General features: G+C 36.2%; 2 protein-coding genes across 2 annotated transcripts in view; one reads left to right on the top strand and one right to left on the bottom strand.

Annotated features, from left to right (window-relative positions):
- LOC144658128 (ephrin type-A receptor 4-A-like) overlaps positions 1–10,695 on the top strand; it is a 109,965-nt gene that overhangs the window by 87,817 nt on the left and 11,453 nt on the right. The gene's annotated exons all lie outside the window — the stretch shown is intronic.
- Positions 1,427–10,214, bottom strand: LOC144658313 (chymotrypsinogen A-like). The gene is made up of 7 exons (XM_078518728.1): positions 10,099–10,214; positions 7,865–8,071; positions 5,899–6,111; positions 4,785–4,951; positions 3,862–4,009; positions 1,785–1,892; positions 1,427–1,512 (listed from the first exon to the last, which is right to left on the bottom strand). The coding sequence occupies exons 1-6, from the start codon at positions 10,151–10,153 to the stop codon at positions 1,852–1,854; spliced, it is 831 nt and encodes a 276-aa protein (XP_078374854.1). The 5' UTR covers positions 10,154–10,214; the 3' UTR covers positions 1,427–1,512; positions 1,785–1,851.

The raw sequence follows: 10,695 nt of genomic DNA, 5'->3' as shown, positions 1-10,695 counted from the left end.
ATTTTTGTTTCTCTCAAAGCTTTAAGTCCAAAGCACTTTACACCCATCATAGCAAATGTGTTCTGGATACCAGTAGCAACAACCACAGGAAGCCCAAGTTCACTACATGAATCCGCACTATTCACTAAGTCTAGGAGAACGTGACTGTTGGCTTCGAACGGTGTTGTGTTACAAAGGTGCGATTTATAAGGGTTTGTATTTATTTCAATATACTATACTATATTACAATAGCTCTTTCTGGCACTGAAACGTAGTTTGGGTCGGTTTTTGCCAGGCCGCCTCCCTAAGAAATTTTGTCTAAGGTTAGAAATGTAAAAAATTTAAAATTAAAACAATGGCAAGAAAATTTTGTCAAGACTTGTTTCTTAGAAAGTGAGTAATTTTTAAGATTAAAGCATGTTCCTCTTTGCACTAGTCATATACTCTATATCTGAGATATGAGGCCCTGTTACGCTTTGGTAGATTGTACCAGCATAATTTTAAGCATAATTTAGCAAAACGAGCATGATTTTAAGCTTATGCTTTTATTTCAGTTTAGCACTGCTAGCGTAATCCGAGCTTTTATGCGTTAAAAACAAAAAAAACCATCATAGTTCTAGAATAATTCAGTTTGTACTTTATTTCTGTATTGTTTTTGGGAAATATTGAGGTCTTTGCTAAGGCTCATGGTCAAATATGGTCCGGCAGACTCCAGGTCACCCTGTGCATATCTGAGAGGTTTTTTGTATTTTTAATTTTTTTTTTTTTTTTTCAATTTTTTTTAAAAAAAATTTAATGCATAGTCGTCTTTATACTGAACTGAGGGCTTTGAATGGATGGCGTCTAAAACAAGTATATATAAGTAACTTTCTGACCCGGATTCAAAACCCAGAAACTGTTGATTTGGATATCATTTGTTAATCATTTGGCTTTTCGATGTGCGCACATGCGTATTTTCGATGCTAAAGACTCTAAGACTGTGGGGTGGACTATATGAATGTTCATTAAAGTAAATATTGATAGAGTTAAGCTACTGGTGATCTTTATTTTCCTTAAAAACATGTTTGAAATGTAAGTAGCATAGTTTCGGTGACAGAGAGCATAATTCTCAGAAAATAGCACAATTTTGGCATAATTTCTAAAAATATGAGCACTGCTAAAAGCATAATATGCCTTTTTTCGGGCACAATCTACCAAAGCCTAGGCCCTGCCAGGGTAAATTCCGACAAGCGAAATGGCCCAAAAAGTAGCGACAGCACATAAAATAAAATCGTGAAAAACAACAACCCTTATGAAAAAACTTAAACTCCGACAAGGACAAGCAATTTTCCTTCAATTTAATTACCGACAGCGACACGAAGAGCGATAAAATGTAAACAGCGACACGGGACATTTTTAAATTTAGACAAGCGACCCCCCCACGCCAAAGCAAAGCTTAAAGAATATAGTCAGTGAATAGTTCGTTTTCAATGCTTTATTTACTACATTTCTAATTTAGAAGCTTCGTTTTCCTTTTTCACTTTCAGCTTCAACCTACAACGAAAGGAAAACTAACAGTTAAAAGTACGAAGTACGCATGATACACCATTACATAAATGAAAGAGCCAAATAATTATTCAAACCAATAATTGGTGAGTTTTGATTAAACAATCATAAAAGCCTCAATGCCTACGAAACATTCGCATAACGAAAAAGCTCTTAATTCTCACTCTCAGTACTAAGTGTCTAAAATTGTGGTCTCTGACTTAGTTTTGCGAAAGAGCTCCTTCCATTCCCCTGCCCCTCCCAAAAACTTGTAAACTAACCTTTAACTAGCAAAGCCTGCACGTTCTCTTGCAGTTTTTTTGCACAAAAGGATGGTAGCTGCAGTAACTACTCCAACCTGCCACATCTCGAGTCTTTGTCTACACAACCTGGCAAAAATCAATGCAAGAAGATAAATACAAATAAAACTGATATAATAATAATAATAATAATAATAATAATAATAATAATAATAATAATAATAATAACTTTATTATCGTGTCAAACTGCAGTAGCTGAGGGGAAAAGTCCTCCCTAACTAAAAATGTAATCAATATATATAATTATATGAATTACAAAATATTTGTGGAAATTTTTAAAAGCTAATTATAACTATTAACTAAGCTAAAATCTGTACAAATATATTAAAATTCTGTTTCTTAAACTATATTAAAATATTAAAATTTATATCACATATGGTATGCATAACAATACAATACAATACAATAGTCGTTTGCTACACTTAGGTGTCATACACTGGTGTGACTTGCGAATGTCACACCGCTAGCGTATTCCACCTAAATTAGTTAGAAAAAATAAAATAAAATAAAATAATGATAATAAGTGAATAAATAAATAAAACTATATAAGTCAGGATGATGAGATAAAATCTAAAGTAATATAACGTTTGTGAGTCCTAAAGCATTTTATTACAAGTTAATAAGGAAATCCGGCGAAGTGAATATTCGTGAATATTTACCGAGACAAAGTATCAAAGTCGAGGTAAATGTTCACCAATTTTCACTGAGCCTGAAGACAAGACAAGACAGGACAAGATAACCTCTCGCGCGGTGAATATATATCACAAACCGAGCTTCTTGACCAATTAGAATGTCGGATTCTTGTATTCACCTCTAAAAATTATAGTAATGGGCATTATCCTCTAATTGACGAGTTCTTGGTGAGTTTGATTTTGCAAAATTCAAGAATATTCACTTTGTTCGTAAAGCGAATGATGATGATTTTTAAATACCAGACCATGCTAGAACAATACTTTAAGGATCCTAATCAGCCTCCGACATTTTCTCTGCCAACTAATTTCGGACATTTGGCATGTTGAAAAGAAATCCTCGTCCATCCTTGTGCGTTTGCTTTACTGAGGTCTTAAACTGTCACAAATGCTTTTTAAAATTATCGTTGCTTATTTTTGACTAGTCACTCTATCATTCTTTTGTTTGTTTGGAGTGAAATTTATCAGTTGAACTTAAAGGATCCTAGTCAGCCTCCGCCATTTTCGATGCCATCGAAATTATGAAAACTGTATGGCGAAGCGAAATCTTATGCAACTTTAAGTCTGTTTAATTACTTTTGGCACTAGAAATACCGAAATTCTCGTGTGTAAACAAAAACAAAGGCGTGGCTGACTAGGGTCCTTTAATAATCAACACACTGTTTGAACAGTCGAAATAAGCGACAACCACCAGGGACTTATGTCGGTATTTGGGATGGGAGCGTTGTGTGACGTCCCAAATAGCGGCTGCGAAGGAGACTACCAGGGACCAGAAGATAAATTGCTTGGAGGCCACATAAGACCAACCTCGCCTGCATGTATCTTACATTTAATTGCGTCGAAGTAAATCTTCAGATACAATTGAATGTCTACGCTTTGCCATACAAATTTAGATTTTGAAGGAAATCGCTTTACTAACTTCCACCGCCGCCCAAATTGAAAATACGACGTGCGTTGAAATTAAAAGGACAATTACTATCGATTTCAAGATAACAGCCGGTTCTAGTAAATTAGATTGACAAAAACAGATTTAATCGCATAAAAAACGGTTTTTTTAATGCAAATACACTTATGATCTCTGAGAATGGATGCTGAAGCCAAACAAAATAATCAGAGTTAACAAATTAAGTAACTTCCTCACGTCGCCAACATGAATCCGGGCAAGCAGACATGTTAAATATATGTGAATGTTTGGTAACTCTCTGCGTACATTAGTTGACCATGGATACGGTCCTTTAGATTCCAACCACACCTCTGTCAGATTCCTTTACAACTGGAAGGAGGATTCGTTTCATAAGACCTAAAATATCTTAGAGTTAGCTGAATTCTACTGAAATCAGTTAAATTACCTCCCACCTTGATCCAGTCAACAAAACTGCTCACACGGGCAAACACTTGGTAATAATCGGTCCTGCATTCCTTTTGTCCCCAGCTCACGACACCTCTCAAGACCCATCGTCCACCCTCATTGCAAACAAATGGCCCACCACTGTCACCCTAAATGAACATTTACACACATTTTTATTACTGTTCTCAAGTCTGGCACCATTGCGGGAAAAGAAACACCAGAAAACTGGAAAAAGTCAATGAACGGGCTTTACGTTATGTTTTTAAAGATAAGAAATCGTCATACGAACAACTGTTGAAACGAATGAGTTCCCAGACACTGCAAAATAGACGAATTCAGGACATGTTGTGTACTATAAATAACTGCCTAAGTAACAAAGCCCCACCTAGCATTAAGAACCTAGTCTCATTAAGAGGTTGTAGTTACAATCTTAGGGGTGAAAATATGTTGGCCTTGCCAAAAGTAAATACCACCAAGTACGGACTAAAGTCATGGCGCTACTTTGCTACAAAAATATGGAACGAGCTACCAAATGAAATCAGGGCCATTGTTGGTAAAAATGAATTTGTCCGAAGGATACGCACTGTAAACTTTTAATCTTTTTAGCCGAGTAGATGTAATTTTTTTTTTAATAGCATTTTTAGCATAGTAGACACAATAATATATTTAGGTAGTGCTTTTAAACATTTTAGATTTTAGATTATATATTTTTACATTCTTATAGATTCTATTTTAGTTTTCTTTTATCTCTTATTTTAGTGGAACATCTGTAAACTAGCTATTCTAAGCTAAGCATGTTTCCCACTTTAAATAAAGTATTGTATTGTATTGTATTGTATCACATACTTGTGAGATATCGAGTTGAATACTCGAAGATAAATGTCATTTCTCCGCACAACCGTGTATTTTCCTCTATTTATTTACCTGGCATGTACCTTTGCCTTTACGTCCAGCGCACAACATCGACCTTTCCTCAAGGTCAGGGACTAATTTTCCGTTCTTTCTGCGGCAGGAACTGTGTCCAACGACAGGTAGCATTACCTGCTGGAGAGTGTCAGCGGCATTTCCACCTCCGACAGTTAGTCCCCAGCCTATCCAAATAAATAAAGTTACATTATACAAAGCAACACATGGGGATAAACTTGATTAACTCGATCACCAAAAATACTTTGCAGTAAAGAATACTCACGTATCAGTGTACTATCATTTTAAAACGTTTATCAGTAATGACCTCACAAGAATGAGCACAATAAGCGGAATAGGAACGAGCAATGTTTTCTACAGTTTTTCATGTGTTTATGATTTTTCCTATATACCCAAACCTAGTGTGGACAACATAAGGTGATTGGGACGGTGCGTTCGTTCTATTTATGCTTTTGTTTGTGCTTATGCGAAGTGAAAACCAAATTCAAGTACCAAAAATGCATGGCCATTCACTTTATGTTTATGAGATACTGACATCAGTTCGCGAGTCCGGAATACTTAGGAAGAATATGCACGTAATAAAATGAAGGGAAAGAATTCAAAGATACTACACACGTTTTTAAAAGGACAGTGTCACCATGATTTGTTGCTTCTTGAAAACGCAATGAAGGTGTTGGTATTAATTGAAAATCCACTAATAGTAGCCTGGCATTGTTAAACGTATTGTACTTGTCATGAAAATTGTTAAAAGGCGGTTTGGCTACGGACGGATAGGGGCAGTATTGGCCTTTAAAAGCCTTGAAAAAAGTCAGTCGTGCCGACGTTTTCAATGAAGTTTGACAGCGTTACTTGGAAGATGTTCACTTATAAACCATTGATTACATTTATTCACACCATGTAGAATGAATTTATGCCTTTCTGTGTTGTTCAAAGGTTATTTTGTTGATCACTGAGTGCACCCTCATAATTCTATTATATAGTTTACACAAAAACTTATAAAAATTCTCGTGATACTGCCCGAGTGCTTTAGTGAATAAAATGGTTATATTAACAAATTCGTGATATACTAATACGGATAAAACAATACGAGCGATAAAATGTACGAACACCGTACCTGTGACATAGCAGTTTTTCCCGACAGAAACTCGGGATCCTTTTGCTGGAAGGCAAACAGTATTCACTTTGTCGCTAAGCTTTACCCGTGTCCTCAGTTGTATAAGGGCGATGTCATTTTTAAAGTGTTTCCAGCTGAAACTGTCATGAGCGTTAATCTTTGCCACTTTTATCGATTGCTGTACACTGGTAGTGCCAGCTAGCTGGTGCGCACCTACACGGGTTAAAAAAAGCTATCAGCATACTATACTAGAAAAAACCCTAATATTTCGTAGTATTTTTGAACATGTCTGTTTATTCTGTTTGTATCTGTTGAAGTTAAAGAATATACAGAAAAGCCGATTTCTAGACAAACGGTTGAGGATATTTTATTAGAAGCAAAACTCAATGTTTTCAGAGCGGAGGGGTTCGATCAGTTCCATAGTGTAAATCGTGTGATTTTACTGTAATAATGCTTTATTTCATTTACAGCTATTTCAATAAACATTGTTGGGTCAAAGCTTAAAGCTAAAAGGCAATACCGTATGGCGTTCTGGGTATTCACTAAAATTTGCATATAAGCTTCATTAAATGCACAAATTTGTATTTCGCACGTGGAGAATTCACGAGTTTGTTTTTTCTTCTCAGGAGGCCTTTCTGTAGCTTTACTTTCACTGTCGCTTAGCTCCGACTTTTGAAAATCCTTCTAAAATTCAGTGTGGCTAAAAGCACCTTGTTTCACATGTCTGAAGAGAAATAAAACGTGCAAATCCGCGTTTGTCGTGTCACTATATATTTTAGTATTCGGCACGCGCAGTTGCTCTCTCCTTCTACCCATACTGCCTTTCAGTCTTGTCTTTTAGCTTTGATCCGGACAACGTTTACTGAAATAGCTGTATACATATTTAAAAAAGCGTTTTAGACAATCAGTGCACAAAATCCATTTTGTATTATAATTCATCATCTTCTGTCTTGTACTCAACCTCAACCTTTTAAGGTTGAGTACAAAGCTAGAATGGGTTTTCCAGCAAAATAATTGACAATTGGAAAAGCCTTACCCCGAATATCAAACAGTCCCACAGATTAAATAAGTATAGGGCAGATTGTTCAACCAAACTTCTCTTATTGTTATTTTTCTTTTATTTGCAAACTTTTAAGTTCATTTTTTCTTTACAAGTATAAGTGGTATAAGTAATTGTGTATAAAGTAGTGTAAGTAATAATATTGCAAATAGTGGAACTTTGTTGTAATAGGAGGGTGCTTATTTAGGATTTCGACTTAGGATTTCGCCAGTTAATTGCATTTTCGAGTTGGATTTCGAGTTAGGATTTCGAGTTGGATTTTTGAGTTCGATTTTCGAATTGGATTTCGAGTTAGGATTTCGAGTTGGATTTTCGAGTTGGATTTCGAGTTAGGATTTCGAGTTGGATTTTCGAGTTGGATTTCGAGTTCGGATTTCGAGTTGGATTTCGAGTTAGGATTTCGAGTTGGATTTCAGTCACGATTTCCGCCACTTACCGTACTAAACATTCCATTTAGCCGACTACACACGCCGGTTAGCCTACTATGCACTCCGGTTAGCCTACTACACACTTCGGTTAGCCTACTACACACTTCTGTTAGCCTACTATGCACTCCGGTTAGCCTACTACACACTTCTGTTAGCCTACTATTCACTCCGGTTAGCCTACTATGCAATCCGGTTAGCCTACTACACACTCCGGTTAGCCTACTATGCACTTCGGTTAGCCTGTTTACGGTTAGCTTTAAATAATTATAATGGGTTTTGCTTTGTCAAAAATATCCTGACTCGAAAATCCTAACTCAAAAATCCAACTCTTAGAAATGGGGAACCCCCTTTCCCCAAAAGCAATGTTGCAAAATAGACGGCAACGGAGGTTATTGTTTTTTCATGGTACACGACATTGTTACGGGGCAAGAGGTAATTTCAATGTCCCAAGAAATGTGTCTGAAAATCGTTGTCTTACCAACTATTACAGTGACTCTTGAAGGATGAATTGGATAATCCCCTCTGTCCAGGACACAATGAGCAGCTGTCACTACCCACCACTCACTGAGCAGGGAACCGCCGCATATCCGTCCGCCCGCTTCCAGTAAGATCTGCCATGGCCAAGAATGTTTAGGTGCATTCTCGCCGCCAACGACACGAGAGGTGAAGTGACGTTTGCCGCAACCTTGAGGGATAAATTAAGATTTCTTTAATAATTTTATTTCAAAGAACGATTTTCTGACGTCTTTAGTTCCACGTGTATGCTGAGATCGGCAAAGGTTTCATTTGCTTATTGGTGAACTTCCATTTTAACTGATTTGTTTTATATTTTATATTTTCCTTTACTGAAATTAACAAAAAAATGTTCCAGGTCCAAAGTTTACTTTTCTATAAACGTTTTCAGTTTCGAGGCTTGGTTTTTGATAAGAGACAGCCTGGTTAATCATAAGAGATTTATTAGTTCCAGAAGAGATTTTTTTATTTTCCTCTACTAAAATTAATAAAAAAATTGTTTCAAGTCCGAAGCTTACTTTTATATAAACATTTTCAGTTTCGAGGCCTGGTTTTTTTTAAGAGACGGCCTGTTTATTCATAAGAGATTTATTAGTTTCAGAAGAGATTTTCTATTTTCTTCTACTGAAATTAAGAAAAAAAAATTGTTCCAAGTTCGAAGCTTACTTTTGTATAAACGTTTTCAGTTTCGAGGCCTGGTTTTTAAGCGATGACGTGTAGCTGATGACGTCATCGCTTTATGCAGGGAGCCGACCGGCAGGATCTTTTTGTCTTTTTGTCCTTTTGTCTTTTTGTCGTTTTCGCGCAATCGAACAGAAATCAAGTTTAACTTAACAAGAAATTGCCGCGTAGAACTCAAAAGCAAAATACTCCCGTGCAGTCAGAATGGAACACCTCAATGTATAAACGAAAGAGACTAAATTTTATATGATGGCATCTATTAGATTTAGTAGACAGAAATTTCAAATTCTTATAAAATACAGGGCCACTGTGAGCAAGAGACCGCTTGACCTTTCTCGCAGCTGAAAAGCTAGCTCCCGCGTATCGTGTGTCATTTATCGGAAGTCACACACTACAATATAACGCAATCTACTGTTGTTCAATTGAGCAAATCTACGAAGAAAATGTATTATTATCGCTTTATGCAGGCAGCCGACCGGCAGGATCTTTTTGTCCTTTTATCTTTTGTCCTTTTCGCGCAATCGAACAGAAAACAAGTTTATTAACTAAACAACAAATCGCTGCGTAGAACTCAAAAGCAAAATACTCCCGTGCAGTCAGAATGGAACACCACAATTGATAAACGAAAAAGACTAAATTTTATATGATGGCATCTATAAGATTCAGTAGACAGAAATTTCTAATTCTATAAAATACAGGGCCGCTGTGAGCAAGAGACCGTTTGACACACTACAATATAACGCAATCTACTGTTGTTCAATTGAGCAAATCTACGAAGAAAATGTATTATTAACTTTGCATCCTTGGCCTGTGCATTCATAACTACTGTATTTATTTGAATTCCATCAGATCCTAACTATGCTATTTAGACAATCACCAACATTGCTTCTTAGGTTCAAAAAATGTACACTAAAATTTGATAACAGTCTTTATCACGCACAAGGTTTCGGCAACTTTTATTTACGTTGAGTTTTAGACAAATTCAAAATTATGTTAGACCCTTTGTGAAACGTCATTGCTTCTGCATGCACTGCATGCCGTTTATTTGATAAGAGACGGCCTGGTTATTCATAAGTGATTTATTAGTTCCAGAAAAGATTTTTTTTTATTTTCCTCTACTGAAATTAATAAAAAAATTGTTTCAAGTCCGAAGCTTACTTTTATATAAACATTTTCAGTTTCGAGGCCTGGTTTTTTATAAGAGACGGCCTGGTTATAAGAGATTAATTGGTTCCAGAAGAGCACCCATATTACAGATTCACTCCCTAAGGAACGGCACTCGACACTAATTAAACAACTTTGTCTTTGCTAAAAGCTGCTATTTGGTAAATTCCTAAAGATGTTTTGACTGAGATCATTTGTTAAGCTTACTGAAACGTTACAAACTGTCTTACCGATACTTGGTGGATTGGAGAGACACGATCTTGTAAATGGCGAATTGCAACTACAAAGTACATCAACTGCAGCGGTCTTGAAGAGCGTGAACGCCTTACTCGGTAAGAAAAACAAATAACTTACCTTGGGAGAGTGCGAGAAATGCTGCCAGAATTACCACGACCGGGGAAAGCTTCATCTTCGGAAAACAGTAGTTTCAACTGCAAAGGACTTTTCCGCTGTAGCACATTTATGCAATTTCACGTTTATCACTTGCAAGGTGTTTAAATAACAATTATTGGAACACTTAAAGCAAATGGTCCATCTTCCTTTCTGAGTCGGTTAGATTTATTATCTTGTATCTTTCAGATGTCAGTATCGAACAAAACGGATTTATTTTGGCAAAGCAATCAGATTTTAAAAGGTTACTTTTTATTTATGTTTGCTTAAGTTACACGCAATCTTTCGAAACATAATAACTGTAGATTTTTTTATCTTTTTTCTATGTTCTTACAGTTAAAGGACGTCAACTGAACATCTTAGTTGATAAGAAAAAACTTTCTTGGGAAAGTGCTAGCAAGGTGTCAGAATTACCACGACCAGAAAAAGCTTCATATTTGGAACAAAAGTAAGTTTATTTGTACTGAAGTAATTTTCCGATGTAGCAGTTTAATACACATTCACGCTTATCACTTGTAAGGTGCTCAAATGACAATAATCGAACCACTTAAGGTAATGGTC

This window comes from Oculina patagonica, chromosome 6 (assembly GCF_052425735.1).
Source record: "Oculina patagonica isolate OP01 chromosome 6, crgOcupat, whole genome shotgun sequence".
Classification (NCBI taxonomy): domain Eukaryota; kingdom Metazoa; phylum Cnidaria; class Anthozoa; order Scleractinia; family Oculinidae; genus Oculina; species Oculina patagonica.
Note: the sequence above shows the minus strand (reverse complement) of the source record. Positions and strands in the feature narration are given on the sequence as shown.

Coding starts and splice junctions, on each gene's coding strand:
- LOC144658313 (XM_078518728.1), bottom strand. CDS start 10,153: ATGAAGCTTTCCCCGGTCGTGGTAATTCTGGCAGCATTTCTCGCACTC. Junction 6,112..7,864: donor AAGAGTCACTGTAATAGTTG/GTAAGACAACGA, acceptor TAACCCGTGTAG/GTGCGCACCAGCTAGCTGGC. Junction 4,010..4,784: donor AAGGCAAAGGTACATGCCAG/GTAAATAAATAG, acceptor ATGTTCATTTAG/GGTGACAGTGGTGGGCCATT.